This window comes from Phoxinus phoxinus (assembly GCF_949152265.1).
Source record: "Phoxinus phoxinus genome assembly, chromosome: 18".
Lineage (NCBI taxonomy): Eukaryota > Metazoa > Chordata > Actinopteri > Cypriniformes > Leuciscidae > Phoxinus > Phoxinus phoxinus.
Genome location: NC_136893.1, coordinates 5,238,564 through 5,257,410, shown reverse-complemented (window position 1 = coordinate 5,257,410; position 18,847 = coordinate 5,238,564). Strand labels below are relative to the sequence as shown.

The 18,847-nt window shown below is 41.4% G+C and overlaps 3 protein-coding genes across 10 annotated transcripts in view; 1 reads left to right on the top strand and 2 right to left on the bottom strand.

Annotated features, from left to right (window-relative positions):
* map7b (microtubule-associated protein 7b) overlaps positions 1-9,437 on the top strand; it is a 49,304-nt gene extending 39,867 nt beyond the window's left edge. For all 8 annotated transcript variants that reach the window (XM_079587542.1, XM_079587545.1, XM_079587544.1 and 5 more), the window contains 7 exons: positions 3,618-3,789; positions 4,585-4,689; positions 4,773-4,814; positions 4,914-4,968; positions 6,328-6,466; positions 7,293-7,522; positions 7,623-9,437. In XM_079587542.1, coding sequence (XP_079443668.1) covers positions 3,618-3,789; positions 4,585-4,689; positions 4,773-4,814; positions 4,914-4,968; positions 6,328-6,466; positions 7,293-7,509 — 730 coding nt within the window. In that variant the 3' untranslated portion in view covers positions 7,510-7,522; positions 7,623-9,437. The remainder of the gene's footprint in view (positions 1-3,617; positions 3,790-4,584; positions 4,690-4,772; positions 4,815-4,913; positions 4,969-6,327; positions 6,467-7,292; positions 7,523-7,622) is intronic.
* Positions 9,438-13,914: 4,477 nt separating this feature from the next.
* Positions 13,915-15,103, bottom strand: LOC306985383 (chemokine XC receptor 1). Its single transcript, XM_079587577.1, has 2 exons — positions 14,979-15,103; positions 13,915-14,865 (listed from the first exon to the last, which is right to left on the bottom strand). The coding sequence occupies exon 2, from the start codon at positions 14,855-14,857 to the stop codon at positions 13,931-13,933; it is 927 nt and encodes a 308-aa protein (XP_079443703.1). The 5' UTR covers positions 14,858-14,865; positions 14,979-15,103; the 3' UTR covers positions 13,915-13,930.
* Positions 15,104-16,195: 1,092 nt separating this feature from the next.
* Positions 16,196-17,783, bottom strand: LOC306985382 (chemokine XC receptor 1-like). The gene is made up of 2 exons (XM_079587576.1): positions 17,654-17,783; positions 16,196-17,389 (listed from the first exon to the last, which is right to left on the bottom strand). The coding sequence occupies exon 2, from the start codon at positions 17,368-17,370 to the stop codon at positions 16,420-16,422; it is 951 nt and encodes a 316-aa protein (XP_079443702.1). The 5' UTR covers positions 17,371-17,389; positions 17,654-17,783; the 3' UTR covers positions 16,196-16,419.
* Positions 17,784-18,847: the final 1,064 nt, after the last annotated feature.

Sequence of the window (18,847 nt, the reverse complement as noted above, 5' to 3'; positions counted from 1 at the left end):
GCCGAGGAGACTGGTTTATGGCAATAGATCTGAAAGACGCGTATTTTCACATACAAATTGCGTCACGTCACAGGCGATTTTTGAGATTCGCCTTCGAGGGCCAGGCATATCAGTACACAGTCCTGCCATTCGGCCTGTCTCTAGCACCTTGTACATTTACAGTGTGCATGGACGCGGCGCTGGCACCCCTGAGACTCCGCGGCATTCGAATTCTGAATTATTTGGACGATTGGCTGATTCTAGCTCAATCACCTTCAGAACTCATCCGCCACAAGACCCTAATTCTCGATCACCTCGAGTGCTTAGGTCTGAGAGTCAATTGGGAGAAAAGTTCACTGTTTCCCAGTCAAAGGATCTCCTTTTTAGGACTGGAGCTGAACTCGCTGTCTATGACAGCTCGACTGTCATCACAACGCAGGCGAAATTCCCTGCGGATGGCGAAATCCTTCCGCAGCGGCCACATAGTGCCGCTCAAGAGATTTCAGAAAATGCTAGGCCTCATGGCCGCAGCATCGACAGCTCTACAGTTGGGCCTGCTGCGCATGCGCCCACTGCAGTTCTGGCTAAAAGCGCGTGTACCGCGCCGAGCATGGGTTCACGGTCGTTATCGCCTCAAGGTCAATCAGGAATGCGTTTCAGCCCTGACACCATGGAGAGCGTCAGACTGGTACCGGTCAGGTGTAAGCCTGGGGACTTCCTCGAGCCTGAAGGTGGTGTCCACGGACGCGTCCACCTCAGGCTGGGGAGCACTGCTCGAAGGCAGACCGTTCTTTGGCCAATGGGCAGAACGAGTCGAACTACCGCACATAAACTGCCTAGAAATGATGGCAGTGGACTTAGCGCTGAGGCGCTTCTGTCCTCGGATAAAGGGACACCACGTCCTAGTCCGTTCGGACAACACGTCGGTAGTAGCCTATATAAACCGCCAGGGTGGCGTGAGATCCCGAAACCTTTACAGGTTGACGGAACGCATACTGGTATGGGCCCAGCACAACCTGCGCTCGCTGAGAGCGATCCATGTGCCTGGTCGCCTGAATGTAGGACCAGACAGACTCTCACGGAACAATGTTCCGACAGGAGAATGGTCCCTACACACACAGACAGTGCGTCTGCTGTGGAAAAAGTTCGGCAGAGCGGAGATAGACCTGTTTGCAAACCAGGAAAACGCTCACTGCCCAGAATTCTTTTCAAAGAGCACGAACGCGCTGGCCAAAGTCTGGCCCCGCCGTCCGCTCTATGCTTTTCCCCCTGTCTCGCTCCTGCCCCAAGTGCTCGAGCGAACCAGGAAAAGCGGATGCTCAGTGCTTCTTGTCGCACCATACTGGACGAATCAACCCTGGTTCCCAGTCTTGATGCAGCTCAAGAGTACTGCTCCGTGGCCGATCCCAGTGAGGAGGGACCTTCTCTCGCAGGCCAGGGGCTCGATTTTGCATCCTCACCCAGAGCTATGGTCCCTTCATGTGTGGGCCATAAACGGGTACCCGCTAAACTCCCTAGAGGAGTGTTAGACACGATCGAGCAGGCTAGGGCCCCGTCTACTAGACGGCTCTACGCTTCCAAATGGTCGGTGTTCTCTGACTGGTGTTCAGACCAAGGTCTATCACCTCTTCAGTGCGGGGAAACGGAGGTTCTCTCCTTCCTGCAGGAGCTGTTGGATAAGGGTAGGACCCCATCCACGCTCAAAGTCTATGTGGCAGCCATATCAGCGTTCGTCAATCCGACGCTTGGCCATGCACTGGGCAGAAACGACCTGGTGGTACGTTTCCTTAGAGGAGCCAGAAGGTTAAATCCTCCAAGGCCTCCTTCAGTCCCCGTTTGGGACCTTTCTACAGTGTTAAACGCTATGAAAGGGGCCCCTTTCGAGCCTATTCACTCAGTTGACATGAAACACCTGTCTCTCAAGACCATGTTTCTTTTGGCTCTCGCTTCAGTGAAGCGTATGGGGGATCTGCAAGCGCTCTCAGTAAGAGCCTCTTGTATGGAGTTCGGGCCCAACGACTCTATAGTCGTGTTGAAACCGAGGCATGGGTATGTACCTAAGTCCCTCAACACACCGTTCAGGGCTCAGGTCATCTCCCTGTCGGCTCTGCCGGCCTCTGAGGACGGAAATAGCTTCCTTTGCCCGGTCAGGGCATTAAGAGCTTACGTGTCCCGCTCCGCTGTTTCTCGACAGACGGAGCAGCTCTTCGTTTCGTTCAGTGGGCGCTCTAAAGGACGTGCTGCGACGAAACAGAGCCTATCTCGATGGGTAGTGGATGCCATTGCGCTAGCCTACGCATCTGGAGGTTTGGAATGCCCCCTGGGCATTAGAGCACATTCTACGAGAGGCATGGCCTCGTCGTGGGCTTGGTATAGCGGAATCTCGTTGCAAGATATTTGTATGGCGGCAGGCTGGGCCTCCCCGTCTACATTTATAAGGTTCTATAACCTAGAGGTTCCTGCGTTGCAGGCTAAACTGCTCTCGGTCTAAGACCAGGTATAGTGTTCCTGCCCCGCACGGCGGCCCAGGTCACTAAAATGTTTAAGCATCACTCACTGACAATGTGTCCCATGAGCATGCTATTACCCCCCCCATATATATCTATATTTACATATATATGTTATTATGCCCTTAGGGGCCCTATTATAAGGGATGATGCTATTCTAGCCGCTCTCCCTATATACTCTTGGTGTAGGCTCTGGCATGCCAGGGCGCGTGCGCGCGCCCTTGGGTGTCTGTGTCGGTCCAAGAACACGCACGGCGTCTTACAGGGGTTCCCGTAGCGTCGCTAATCGACGCAGTAGGAGAGAACTCTACGTAAGAGAACGTACTCGGTTACTAACGTAACCTCGGTTCTCTCTAGGTGAGGGAATGAGTACTGCGTCTCATGCTGTGCGTGCCCACGCTGTGTCGCTTCTGTGACGAAAATCGGAGTGGAAGCAGCTATGCTTGGTATTTATAGACCTAGGCCACGCCTGTTTCGGCGGGAGATGACGCAGAAGGGCGCGAAGCACCCTCATTGGTCAGCGTCACTGGCCTCGCATAGGCTGTGCTTTTCTGGCGGAGCAGCCAATGGGCGAGCGATATTGCTCTGCCTAGGGTTGTATGCTACAGAAAAGCGTTTTACATATTACAAAATTAAGGATTAATTTTTAGGCTTCAATCTCGACAAAGAAATATCTTTCCCGTAGCGTCGCTAATCGACGCAGTACTCGTTCCCTCTCCTAGAGAGAACCGAGGTTACGTTAGTAACCGAGTACGTTTTAATTCACCCACAGATGTAGCAGAAAACATCTGGTCAGGAAATCAGGATTAGCCATAAAATAATGTCATACATGAGATAACCTGGTCAGAGGAAGAGAGGAATCATGTATTTGTGGCAGTTTTTCTCATGATTAAAGAATAATTCAAGACTTCTTCACCTTACAAATGGCTGTTGAAATCAAAAATGCTATGAAATGCAACATCATATTTTGTGGGAAACTGTGATGTGCTAGACTAGAGCAAAACTTTAGTAATAATTCATTCAGCAAATGAATTTAGGGTTGTGTAATCTAAAGTGTTGTTTAAATGTACACTGAACAACACAACCAAAGCACTATAAATTCGTGATCATGATGATCATGTACCTGTGCAGGCGCAGCAGGGAGGAGATGGCCCGGAGGAAGGCAGAGGAGCGAGCCAAGAGAGAGGAGGAGGCGCAGCGGCAGGCAGAAGAGAAGAAGAGGCGAGAGGAGGAGGAGGAGAAGCGATTAGAGGAGGAGAGGACGCAGAGGGAGAGAGAGGAAGCTGAACGCCTGCAGAGACAGGTACACAAACACGGAATTTATTTATTTATATACAATACCGTTCAAAAGTTGGTGGCCAATAATATTTATTTTGTTCTTTCTTTCTTTTTTTAAAGATGCATTAAATTGACCAAAAGTAATACTAAATGCATTTATGTTTCTAATTACCGGTAATGCTCTTTTTGTTTGAATGTTTAAAACCACATTAATGCTCTAAATGTTAATTTGAACTTTCTGTTAATCAAATAATCTTGAATAAAAATGAACAAAAAAAATAAATATTAAGCAGCACAGCTGTTTTCAATATTGATAATGGCCACAAATATTTCTTGAGCAGCAAATCATCATATTATAATGATTTCTGAAGGATCGTGTGACACTGAAGACTGGAGTAATGATGCTGAATCACTTTAATCACAGGATTAAATTACATTTTATAATATATTCACATAGAAAAGAGTTATTTTAATTAGTAATAATATTTCATAATATTACTGTTGTTTTTGATCAAATCAATGCAGCCGTTCTGAGCGTAAGAGACTTTCAAAAACATTAAAGAAACTTACCGACTTAATATAAATATAAAATACATATATAATGCATAATAAGTATTATTTAAAAGCATATGAATATAGTCAAATTAAATGTGTACAAGCAATATATTGGCACTTTCTAAAGCCACTTTTTTTTTGTAATATATGAACTAACCAACATTTTTTTTATTTTTCAGCCCTTACGTTAATGCATGCTCAATAATGCGTATACGTAAATTTTCAAATGCCAGTGTATTTTTTTTTTGTGGCTCTGTATGTTTAGAAAGAAGAAGAAGAGGCTCGCCAAAAAGAAGAGGCAGAGCGTTTGCGTCTGGAGAGAGAGAAACACTTCCAGAAAGAAGAGGCTGAGAGAATGGAGAGGAAGAAGGTGAACAAGTTCATTTTATTGAGTGACTTTTGAGGAAATTACAGGATTTTCCAGTTACCTGATTGTGCTCTTGTCTGTCACAGCGCCTTGAGGAAATTATGAAGCGCACACGCCGCTCTGATCAGGTAAGATGTAAAGCAATTGCTGCTGCTTTTTCTGCATTGTTGCCTTTCATTCGAAGTGCTGGCTTTTTCTTTCTGTTTTACATATTTTGTGTTTTGAAGAAAACCACCCCACAGAGAAATGGCGATGTCAGCCAGCAGAGCCGACAGGATTCAGGTAAATTGTGATTTTTACATTTACATGTGCACCATAAGCCCCTTTCACACAGCGCGTTGATCCCGGGAAATTGTTGGGAAATTGCCAGAGTGCCTTCTGTGTGAACACAAACATGTCCTAGTAACTGGGGAACTGGGGACCTAGTAACATTGCCGGGATCAGTCCCGGAACCCTGTGTGAACAAAAGCTAGGATCAATGCCGTAAGGGGTGTGTCGTAGTGATGACGCACGTGCCATTGCGCGACTCTATAAAGTTTGTGTTCGTCATCAACAATGAAAGAATGGAAAAATGTCTGCAAACTGGAATGAAGCAGAGACCAGGAGCTCCTTACCATCCGCGCTGAAGCTGAGAGCGCTCACCAGCTTTGTGGAACGGTACGCGATGCGTTAGTGTACATGTTTTCAACGTGTACGTCACATGTCTCATCCTGACGTCACGTGTCTTTACGGGATCTTACCGGGATGTGTGTGAACACACAGATCCTTGGAAAATCACTGGCAGAGTGAATGAACCAAAATCAAACGATCCCGGGACAAATCCCGGGTCACATTATCCGTGTATTTTCCGGAATCTCTGTGTGAATGGCAGTGTTGGGGAAGCTACTCTGAAACTGTAGTTTGACAAGCTACAAGCTACTCGTAAGTTAAAGTAGTTAAACTACAGTCAAGCTACCCTTTTGGAAAAGTAGTTAGCTACACTACAAGTTACTATCAAAAAGTAGCTAGCTACATTGAAACTACTTTTGTTAACAACATTTTGATAGAAAACAAAAAATATTTAAAGTTTTAAATATATACTGTAGATAAAATTAGAATAAATAAAATGGACCACAACTATCATCACACAACACCCCTGCGCTGGGTGCGCCCTTCCCCCTATAACTGTTCTGTCTCGCGGAGGAGCTAATTTCTGTGCATCTGTGTGAAACACGCATAGGAAAAAAAGAACGACAGAAAGAACGGCTCCCCTCCAGCCGCGACTCGGCTTCAATCGTTCATGTTTATGATCCGTTCAAAAGAATCGGTTCGTTCGCGAACATCACAACTCTAAAAGAAGAATATCCTGGCATCGCGCTGATTCGCGCAGGCTCGACAAAACGCAATGTAGCTTTTGCTCGCGCTACACCGCTACTTGCTGCAAAAAGTAGTTAGCTACTGGAAAAGCTACACTGTTTAAAAAGCAACTGAGCTACTGCCAAGCTACTGAAAAATGTAGTTAAGTTAGTAGCGTCGCTACTTGTAGTTAACTACTCCCCAACACTGGTGAATGGGGCTATAGTGTTTCCTCTCTGACCTTACCTTTTGCCTTAGTTTGTCATTCATCTAACGTCATTAATGTCCCTCTCTCTTGTCTGTTAGTGATTTCAATACCCAGCAGTCCCTCAGTGAGTGTGTCGACCCCTCAGGCTCCGGAGACCTCCGAGACCGGACGCAGTGACCGTAACGGACACTCGGACCCCAGCTTCATCACACCCATACTGCCCACATCAGGTCACAGGTGAGATTATTTCATAATTATTCATAATAACAAACATGAAAAGCCGAGGCCTGGTAGTTAACGTGATTTGAAGCGCATATTCAGTTTGATTCCAACTTGCATAATTTCCCATTCTGTCCAAAATTTTTTATAAACCAATATATATATATATATATATATATATATATATATAAAAAAAATGATATGTATTTATTAATAATAATAATGTTAGTTAGTTAATTAATAATAATAATATTTAGTTTATTAAAATATCTATCCATCCATCCAATCTATCCATCTATCTATCTATAGTTATATTGATCTATATGTCAGTTTTTGTTGATCAGTCCATACATCCATCCATCCGTCCGTCCGTCTCTCTGTATTAAATAAATGCCTTAATTTGTCTTTATATTAAGAAAGAAATAGAAAAAATTCCCATATTGTGATGCTTACTGTACATTAGGTATGTGCTATTCTAGTTTTCTATTGAAATTGCTTTGAATTTTCCTCATTTCAAAGTCACTTTGGAAAATGTTCTTCTAAATGTATGTTAAATGTAGAAAATGGTGTGACACTAATGTTTCTCTGCAACACTAATGTTGATCTGCAGCTCTCCTGTCCTCTACTGGTGAAAAGGAGGAAGTCCAACTTTATTTTTTATAAGCTTTTGATCATTTATTAACAGACAGTATGAAAACTGTTTGCATTTATTCAACAAGTAAACACTTTTACACTTTCTTTTAAATGAGAATACAAGCAGAAGCAGTTAATTCCACAATCAGAGAAACTTCAACTTGATCTATAAAAAAACAGTTTGTAATCTGACTCTTTTCTTCACTGCAAGTGTGACTGTCCAACTCAGAGAAAACGGCACGGTCACAGAAGCCTTCGAGGAGGTCATAGAGCTTCCCATGGCGAACAAACTCTCCCGTCAAGATGGCGATGGAGAGGAAGTGGGAAATGAGGAAGAGGAGGAGAAGAGGAAGGTTCCCATATTGGCTTTCAGAGAGAATGGCGGCACGCATAACGTGAGTGGACTGGAGGAGAACCCGGCACAGTAAACACTTCTCTCAGGTCAGTCAGTCTGGACACAACACTGATTTTTGTTGTTGTTTTTTTTGGTCACATACCATGTCCTCTTTACCTTATTATTTTTTTTTTTTTTCCATTATAGATATATATGAACATTTATATTTGTGGAAGTGCAACCTGCAACACAGGAAATAGAGTCCGAGGGAGACCCCTCACTGTACTTCCCTTCATCTGACACTTCGACTCCTAAAATGGCAAAGAGACTTTACGAAAACGAAACGTGTCCTCCGAGCTGAGACCGATTTCTTGGCTTCTCCTTCCTGTATTCAGCGCCTGTCTGCCCAAAACTGAAGTGGTACGCTCCAGGAACCACATCTTCCGTCATTTGGGGAGTCGCGGTGACTGTGAAGGCACATTTAGTACTTGAAGAAAAGTGTCGTCGCTGTCGTGGAAGCTCCTGTGAAGTGCTGACCATAAGGAATGTGTGACGAGAGATTTGTGTTTGCGTAGATTTATGGCGAAACCTCGTAGTTTTGCTCTTGTTATGCCAGCAATTGAGTGGCTGAACGCTCTGCTTAGTTTTATAATTAATGTTCAAATGAAGAGAACTTATTTTCTGCCCTCTTTGTGAAGCTTGAACAGATTTTCGCCTCTTGAATTACGTCTCATTCCACTCCAACGTACGGCCCTCTGCGCAGTCCGAGCGAAGCAAAGCTTTCATCCTTGATTTTTATTTTCTTCCTAATGTGGTTGGGTGATTTTGAATCTCATGCAACTTATCAGGAACACATCCATGATATATTTAACTTAAAATTAAATGAAAAAAACTATTTTTTTTCATATTTCGTTAAAATTAAGCACATCCTCACAATTTTTTCATTATAGTAATAATGCAAATAAATTGTGAAGTATTTATATACCATTGTAACTGTTCTACTGCCTTTGATCAATACTGATTTAAATAAAACTAATTGTATTATTTTCCCCCCCATTAGATTTTAGGTTGAAATGTGACCTGGATGTGTTTCTGTGAGATTCACCCAGCTGATGGTTTGCTAGCCACGTTGTTTTGTGTAGCATTAATCACAGACACTACCCGAAAGCAACTTGTAATATAGAGACTTACCCGTACAGGAGAGGTTACGTCTATTTAATCGGTAGAACCCATACAAGCTAATCTTTAAAATCAAGAGATCTTTCGAATGTAATCACAACGTAATAAATAAGCAGAATCTCTTTAAAATCTGAAATGCTGCTACCTATGTCTTTCCTCTGCCTTATCAGATGAAGTGAAGTTTTGAGGATTTGTTTGTAGAGCTGTTGTTAAAGGGCTGATTTGTTTTTGTTTCTTTGAAAAATCCTCTTTTCATCAATAGGCTCGTAACACATGCTGTCGGTACAGCCCTGTAAGTGCTGCTGCGTCATGTAGCCGTTTCCATCCCGGCCCTGTGAGATACAAATAATCAATATGTCATAGGGCTCATGGAAAACCAAGTATCCTATATACAGTAGGACATATTATGAAGCGATTTCTCATGTAAACAACAAAAGACTATCTCTGTTTTTGTTGTGATCAGTATCAGTGGATGGTCAGTGGACACCATGCAAAAAAAAAATAAAGAAGAAGAAGCAGGGATCAATTAAATATCTTGAAATGAAGAAACTGTAAATCTTGATATGCAAACACTAAAAAAAAGTATACATGAATGTTGCACAAAATCTGTTATCAGAATGGTTGGTGAAGGTTTAAAACAAGCACAACTTGTTTACTGAGATGTCAGGGACAGATTTCTCAGTGAAGTTATTTATAGAGCACTTCTCATAAAGCACCCATGTGCCCTAGACCTAATCAACAGCACTGAGTACCACTTTAAAGAACTGTTTTCTCCCTACCAAGTCCATCTATATGCATGTACAAATGATGAAAATCAATAAAACTTTTTATCTGGAAATTACTTAAGACTGCTTTGTGTTCCTAGTGTGCGCGTGTCTGTTAGAAATGAAGTTGTCACAGTAAATTAGGGCTGTGGTTGTATGATTCTGACATTTTGCTGGCCTAGATTAAACTTTTGCATGTGGAACGATGTGATGTTTCGATCCACTAGTGTTTTATATGGTGCCAGTGTGAAGCTGATGATCTCTCTGAGGTTAAGATCAACATGTAAACATGCTTTCAGGGTCTTATTATTATAGTTATCCTAAAAGATGATTTTGTCCGTCTAATCATGTAGCTATTACTAGTCCGACAGCATGACGGCCAAGTCAGCATCGTTCGTGCACCCCTCCTCCTCCTTTTGCTCACGCCAGCGAGCGAACGCTGGACCAATATTGATCCTCGTCCGGCCTTTGATTTTATCACTCTCCCTTTTTCTCTAACTAGTCTCCTCCAGGTTTAAAACTAGGTTTAGTTGCTACTTCGGCCGTGACAACAACAACATACAGATGCTATACCAGCCGGCAAACAAACGCTAGTTGGGGTCTCACGTCTGAATTTGAGGAAGTGGGGGTGGTGGGGGAAGTGAGGTATGCCGTAAAGCAGTCGAATATTGTAGTTCTTTCTGTGATCCAAATGTCATCCAAATGATAAAGGGAGCGACTGAAAAGCCCTTCCACACTGGCACTTTTCCTACAGTATTCAAGCAGGCTCGGGTAACTCCACTGCTTAAGAAACCAACATTAAACACATCACTCTGTCTCTCTCCTACCATTCATTGCGAAAACACTTGAACGAGTTGCCTTTAACCAAGTATCATCTTTCCTCTCTCTGACCAACCAACTAGATGTAAACCAATCTGGCTTCAAGAAAGGGCATTCAACTGAAACTGCAGTGTTGTCATTCACAGCAGCCCTACGAATCGCAAAAGCTGCTTCCAAATCATCAGTTCTCATTCTCCTGGATCTGTCTGCTGCCTTAGACACTGTGAATCAGCAGATCCTCCTGTCCACCCTCTCATCACTGGGCATCACAGGAACTCCTCTCCACTGGTTTGAGTCCTATCTCACAGGTAGGTCCTTCAGGGTCGCATGGAGTGGGGAGGTATCCAAAGCACATCAACTGACCAAAGGGGTTCCTCAGGGTTCAGTTCTTGGACCGCTCCTCTTCTCCATTTACACCACATCACTGGGACCCATCATACAGGCACATGGTTTCTCTTACCATTGCTATGCTGATGACACCCAGCTCTACCTCTCATTTCCACCAGATGATCCCACAGTAGCTGGACGTATCTCAAGCTGTCTGGCGGACATCTCGGCATGGATGAAGGAACATCACCTGCAGCTCAACCTGGCAAAGACTGAGCTTCTCGTCCTCCCTGCCAATCCGTCTCTACAGCACGACTTCACTATCCAGCTAGATTCAACCTCAATCACCCCATCAAGGTCGGTCAGAAATCTTGTAGTAACATTTGATGACCATCTGACCTTCACAGACCACATCACAAAGACAGCTCGATCATGCAGGTTTGCACTGCACAACATCAGGAAGATCAGGTCTTTCCTAACTAAGCATGCAACACAACTTCTCGCCCAGGCCTTGGTTATCTCTAGGCTTGATTACTGCAATGCTCTTCTGGCTGGTCTTCCATCATGTGCAACTAAACCTCTACAAATGATCCAGAATGCTGCAGCCCGTCTTGTCTTCAACGAGCCCAAAAGGGCCCACATCACTCCTCTGTTCATCTCTCTGCACTGGCTACCACTCGCATCAAGTTCAAGGCATTGACGCTTGCTTACAGATCGACCACAGGCTCAGCTCCTTCCTACTTTCACTCGCTCCTACGAGTCTACATCCCTACCAGAAGCCTGCGATCGGTCAATGAGCGACGGCTCGTGGTACCATCACAGAGAGCCACAAAATTCAGAACATTCTCATTCACGATTCCATGCTGGTGGAATGATCTCCCTATCCTCGTCCGGAATGCAGAATCCCTAACTACATTCAAAAGTCTGAAAGCTCATCTCTTCCGTGAACACTTGACTTATGCTACTCTGAGCAATGCCTGAACTAGCTATTTTGTGGTGTAAGAAAGAAACTTACCCTTGCTTACACTGTGGAATCCACTTCCTCGAATTCCTGTGAAATGTCACTTCCTTGAAATTATGTCACTTCTGGTTTGTACCATTATTTTATAGTTTTGTTTTTATTGGTGATAGTAAAAGGATTGATATGAAATTAGGGGCGGATGATCAAATGACTTATATTTCTAAGAAAATATATCTATTTATGTCAAAACCATTGATTGACAATGAGATTAAGCTGTGAAAATTTTATAATTTTACCAACATTTTACAAATGAGAAGTCCAGTTGAAAAAGAACAACCATAGCGAGGGACCGGCCAAAATCCTTACATAGCATATAATATGTGATTTTAATTATTTAAAATGATATTTTATTGGCTTACTTGGTCTTATATTGATGCATATGATCTATAGTAACATTACGTTTTTTAAATTACACATTTATTAAAGCAACTTTAGAACTGATTATTTGTTAGGGACGCAAAAGGCACAGATTTTACGGAATCACCCGTCCATTAAGCTACTTTAAAGGAACACTCCACTTTTTTGGAAATAGGCTAATTTTCCAACTCTCCTAGAGTTAAACAGTTGAGTTTTACCGTTTTCGAATCCGGGTCTGGCGGTAGCACTTTTTTATCATAGCTTAGCATAGATCATTGAATCTGATTAGACCGTTAGCATCTCTCTCGAAAAAATGACCAAAGAGTTTCGATATTTTTCATAGTTAAAACTTGACTCTTCTGTAGTTACATAGTGTACTAAGACCGACAGAAAATCTTGGCTGAAATCTTGACGGATTTACAAACGGTTTGGTTTCTTACAAACGTTATTAACGTGGCTATAATTCTGGATGCTTGAACATGTTGAAATATATAATATTATAATTAGTCATAAGAATGCAGTGTCATAACTACATCTCTGATGTTTATAACAAACCAACCGTTTGAAAATCAGTAGAAAATTATGCAAGTTATGGTTATTTAAAAAGTACATGCACCTGTGACAAGATGGCCGCCAGGTGCGGACGTCGACCTCCATTGGCCAGCAGCACGGACTTGACATCTAGTCTTTATTATATGAATATGACTAGGAACTAAACTCTCATTCCTGCGTAAAAATATTCATAAATATTCATATTCAATTATAAGACTAGGTCTTCCTCATGCTCCTGTTCAGTCTTGAATGTTATCATTTTGTTGTTGTTGATGTGAGCATTATTGTGTCAGTAATAACATCATGACTGAATAAAAAAAGAAAAAAAAAAGAAAATTTGACTTGAAAAAAATCAAGGAACTGCTGCCGTACCAGCCGTTGCAATGATATTACAGTGCCGGTCACGTTGGAAGTTACCGAGCAGGGGACTATTTTCAGGCGCTGCGTAATATCATGGACCCATCTAACCCCCAATTTCCACCAGATGCGTTACGGCTGCGTTACGGCTCGCGCACGGCGGCGGAGTCAATCGGTTTCCATTAAAGTCAATGTGTGTATTTCCACTGAATGCAGAACAGTCTGTACTGGACTAAGTTATCTTTCGAGTCTTATTGCTCTAATACTGTCAAATACACACAAGGTTTACATAAACAAAGTTGGTTATGTCTAAAGTGAAAGAACAGTAGAAAAAAATCTGCTTGTCAAATGTGTGTATATTAGACTCGTCGCGGGCAGATCTTAAAGAGACAGTAGCCCTAATAGCAAACATGCAGCCGCTTGTCCTTAAAGGGATAGTTACCCAAAAATAAAAATGATGTCATTATTTACACACTCACTCTAATGTTGTTCCAAACCTGTATTAATTTCTTTCTTGTGCTGAACACAAAAGAAGATATTTTGAGGAGTGTGGGTAACCGGGCAGTTGCTGGTCCCCATTGACTACCATAGTAGGAAAGAACTATTATGGAAGTCTCTGGGGTACATCAACTGTTTGGTTACCCACATTCTTCCAAATAACTTTTATTTTCAACAGAAGAGGGAGACTTATTCGGGTTTGAAACGGCTTGAGTGGTGGTGGGGGTCCTACAAGTCATTGTGCCCAGGGGCCTTAATCCGGCCCTGCATGGACCCCATAGTTAGTTGAAATGTAGTTGCAAAATTACTTATAGTCAATAAAATGTCTAAAGTGGACCATTGAAATAAAGTGTAACCATGCTTGAGAAATGTTAAAAACAGCTGCTTGATGTTTTTGTGAATATTTGTTCAGGATTCTTTGAGTAAAATGTAAAAAAAAAAACAGTACTTATTTGAAACCAAAGTATTTTGTAACTTTATAAATGTCTTTACTGTCACTAAAATAATGAATCTCCTTGATCTTTTGTAACTTTTGAACTGTAGTGTATGATGTAATGTACATTGTTAGAATTCTTGCTTCTAACAAACACAATAAACAGAAAATAAATAAGAAATTCTTGTCAGGGTAGAGCAGAATTGCTTTATTTTGGACACATTTTCTTCAGTATCATCCGTAAATGTTTCTGGAATTTTACTCCAATTAAAGCATAAAGCACTGGGTTTAAGCAGCAGTGTGAAAAAGCCAACAGTCGGCAAGCGTAAAATGCATAATCAAGATGAATGGATACCTTACAGACTGTGAATGGAGTTAAACCATAATCCTGGAAAATTCTCAAGAGCATCACAATGTTGTACGGAGCCCAACCGATGAAGAACACCAGGCCGATGCAGAATATTAGTTTGATAGTCTTGTTTCGTAGCCTTGTTCTGGACCGCGCAATTGTCAGAAACATTCTGACATAGCAAAATCCCATGATGCAAAATGCAATCAAGAAAAAAATGCTTTGTAAATAAACAGCGACATGTTTTGCTCTAATACTGTCAAATTCACAGTATATATTATTATCGTGTTCCAAGACTTTGCTACGGAGTGAGACTAACAGTGCAGCCGCTCCGCTCAGGATCCAAATGATAAAGGGAGCGACTGAAAAGCCTCTGCATTTCTCCCAGTCAGACAGAGGATGAACCACTGCCATGTAACGCTGAATGGTCATGAGAGTTAAGAACAACACGCTGCTGTAAAAGCCAACATAGAACAGAAACTTCACTGCTTTACAGCCAATCTCTCCAAACGTCCAACCCCAGATGAAGTACGAGGCCCAGAATGGAAGTCCAAAAGTGAACAGCAGATCTGACAGAGCCAAGTTGAGGATGAACACGTTGGTCAGGGATTTCAGACTCTCATAAAGTGCCAGAATGACCAGAACAAGGATGTTACCAATGCAGCTTAACACAACCAGAAGAGTAAAAAAAAGTGGAATAACAATGGACCCGACTTTCACTACCTCCTCTTTGCGACATAGTTGGTCTGGTAGATCAGTATAGTTTTCATAGTCTTCTTCAGTCATGATGTTCTCTGTTTGATAATGTTCATTTTGTTGTTAGAATTCATTGTTGTTGTTAACTTAATAATAAAGGTACAAGATATAATAAAGAATGATCGTGTCTTATTATAATAATAATTCTTACCTTAATTTTTGTCAGTCCTATTAGTACTAATGACTCCAGGCTATAACTGGACGGGGATATTTGAGCGTTATTATGATGGGAGGTTTAAATGTGTGTCTATAAGAACTCAGCCATTCCTCTTAACCTCGAACATGAAATGAAAGTATCACTTTCAGAAGCAAAGTTAATTGTTTTTTTTTGTGTGTGTTGCAGCAATTCCTTAGTAACACATTTAGGGTAGTTGCCAGTTAATGGGCGTTTCGAAACAGTTTGTCACGGTGTGGTTGTGGAAAGGAGAGCGAGGACTCAAATGCGGAGTGAAGTGAATATTTAATAAAGATAAAACATAAAACAAACAAACCAACAAAGGAAATCAGAAACTAAATCCAACACGGACAGGGCAGGACAGGCACAGACACACGTAACATGTACGACGAACCAGCACAGGACAGCAAACACAGGAAGACTAAATAGGGAGGCAAACAAGGAGGGTAACGAGCAGGACAGGTGGGACAACTAAACCAATAATCAGATAACAAGGGGGAGGGACCAGACAATGACAAGAGCACATGGGCCCAAAATAACAAAACACCCATGTGCACCACAAGACAGGACAGACATGTGACACAGTTGGTTTATAATGGTGTTCGTATTATTCACTTTATTTCCATGTTAAGAAGTAAAACGGCAAAGTTCAAAGGCCGCATAGTTCTAGCTCTTGCTTTTGAATCACCGGCAGGACTGAATCTGCATGATTAATGTCAGTAAATGGATGATAAAAATGCTTGACAGCTGCTTTTTTGTAAGTGTTTTTCAAATCATGCCTTTATGTCATGATTATGTAAATTTAAAAAGTTTTAGAAGTATTTTGTTTTTATGAAGATGATTATGGTTGCAGGGATCCCATGTACAGTGTATGCTGCAATATGTTTTTTTTATTATTCAAAAGTAAATGCATAAATAGTTATGATCTCAAATCTTCCATTTTCCTGTGTATGTAGGTCAGTGATGATGCTGTGCTTCCTTCCACAGACCACATTGGTTTACACTTTGTCACGTGAAAGAAGAAAATGTCACTTTCCAGCACATTTTGCTAATTTCATGGCAAAAAAAACAAAACTGCGTAATCTGCATTTTCACAGACAGTTCTCATGCCGTTTCTTTTACAGTAATTGCATTTTCAGACAGGTCTCATGTGGTTTCTTTTACAGTAATTTCACGTGGGAGTATTTGAGAAATTTGAGAAACACTTTATTCAGAACATATTTTTCTTTTGGGTATTCAAGCTGGCATGAACTCAAAACATGCTTTTACACAAAAATAGCATTCCAAGGTTTTGTTTAATGTTTCATAACGATAATGATGATTTGATCCAATCTGCAGCCAGATTCTTCCATCTTCTTCAATGCTTGTTTTCTGACGACTCAAGTATTATCTCGCCAAGTAAAACAAAGCACATTATTCATAGACTTAAATCTTTACATAAGACCCTCCCTGGAATTGCTCGCAAGTTATTACAGAACTTTACATCTACAAAAACGAAAAAGGCTGGGTTTAAGCAACAGTGTGTAAAAGCTAACATTCGGCAAGCATAATATGCATAGTCGAGTCTAATGCTTACTGTACAGTCTGTGAATGGCTGGATATTCTGATTAGTCAAAGATTTTAAGAACATGACAATGTTATATGGAGCCCAACCAATAAAAAACACGAGCACAATAACAAAGGTTAGTCTAACAGTCTTGTGTCTCTTATTGGTCTGTTTTTTTGTTATTGTACGAAGCATTCTGCCGTAGCAAAAACCCATGATTAGAAATGCAATGCAGAAGAAAGCATTTTGAAAATAAGCAATGCCAGATTTAATTTCAACACTGTCATATTCACAGTATAAACTATTTAAATGTGGTATAACCTTGCTATTAAATGATCCGAGCAGTGAAACCGCTCCGCTCAGGATCCAAATGATAAAGGGAGCGACTGAAAAGCCTCTGCATTTCTCCCAGTCAGACAGAGGATGAACCACCGCCATGTAACGCTGAATGGTCATGAGAGTTAAGAACAACACGCTGCTGTAAAAGCCAACATAGAACAGAAACTTCACCGCTTTACAGCCAATCTCTCCAAACGTCCAACCCCAGATGAAGTACGAGGCCCAGAATGGAAGTCCAAAAGTGAACAGCAGATTTGACAGAGCCAAGTTGAGGATGAACACGTTGGTCAGGGATTTGATGTTCTTGTAGAGCGCCATGATGAACAGAACAAGGATGTTACCAATGCAGCTTAACACCACCACTAAGGAGAAGAAGACTGGAATAATAATGGATCCAACTTTCACCACTTCATCTTTCTTACACATCTCGTCTTTATAGTACTCATCATAATAGCCATTGTCCGTTGTTTCCTCTTCAGTCATATTGTTCTGCAATCACAAACTGACAAGATCCAATTTGTCCAAGTTAATTTTTTGGCTCATTGAATGCTAATAAATAAATAAAAAATACTTTGAAACATTTTTACTCAACAAAACTGCATGTGCATTTTAGAAATAATTACAAAGAAATGGCGTTACACTTAATTTTTTTAGAGGATGAGTCATTAATGCAATCTCCTCTGCGTTTTCATATGGGGAAAAAGAGAAGTTATACAAGTCAGTTTAACTCGAGTAACCTAGTCAAATGCTAAACAAGCTGACTTACCTGAATTCTTGATGACGTGGACCTTGTAGTGCACAATGATGATCAGAACAGCACATTACCGACCGCGGCAGATGACCAAAACAATCTCTAGTATAAAATTAACTGGAATTTCAAGAACTTTGTACATTCATGGTAACATGAAGCAGTTGCTGTTCTCAAGACGTGCATATCATCATGTGATGATTGTGATGTGAAATGTTCCTTAGATCTCCTAAAATAACCAAGTTAGAAGAATGAATCTAATTGGTGTATTAAAAAGAGCAGCATGATTGTTCAGTTGTCGACATACATCCTCCCTCAAACCTCAGCCTCTAGATCCTTTCATCTCATATAGACAGAGGAAGCTCAAGTGGCTTCTGAGATCTTAACAACTGAAGTAACTGTTCATCTTTAACCCATTTGTAATTACAGGCATACAACAAATATAATACACTCAGAAGAAAAGCAGGCTTCTGTCAGGCGCTTCATATATAAAACCTTTTAGGAATTCCCATCATGGGATCATTTTATGAATCTAGTTTTAATTAATTAATTTTTTTATTTTATTTTATTACACAGCTCATAAACAAACTTTTAAATATTATGAGATTATTTAAGATATTTATCCTTATGGTCACAGGTTGTTTTGGTTTTTGATTCACATTTCATGTCAGTCATGTTTCATGTCTTGTCATGTGATTGCCTGGCAGCGGAGGCCGATCCGCCATGGCCCCCTGCACTGCCGCCGTTGTTTCTTCTGTCAACAAAACCAACGGCGCGTCTCGGGTGCTGTGGTTATCACTCCGCCCAAGTAGCAGTGCTTCGCCTTCAGATAATATAGTTCCCAGTATTTATACGGTTAAAATATGTCTGTGTCTCGTGTGACTTTGTTTTTTGTACACTCTGTGACTATACAAATCACAACATGTAAATAGGAAAATGTTTGCGTTATTTTGTCACTTATTTGGATTAGTATGCTAGCTGCAACCATTTACATCCAGTCTTTGTGCTAAGCTAGGCTAGCGGTGGGTGCGTCAAACAGACTAATAGCACGCACGGAGATGAAAAAGGTATGTATGGACTTATCTAACTCTGGGGGATAAGGTGAACAGGCTAAAGTCCCAAAAAGTCGGAGTGTTCCTTTAAACTAAACAGGGACAGGGAACACTAACACTTGATAGTTTCTCAATGTGTGATCATTTGTTTCCTCAGCAA

Bases quoted from the DNA above. Each gene is read 5' to 3' on its own strand.
- LOC306985383 (XM_079587577.1), bottom strand. From the start codon at position 14,857: ATGACTGAAGAAGACTATGAAAACTATACTGATCTACCAGACCAACTA.
- LOC306985382 (XM_079587576.1), bottom strand. From the start codon at position 17,370: ATGACTGAAGAGGAAACAACGGACAATGGCTATTATGATGAGTACTAT.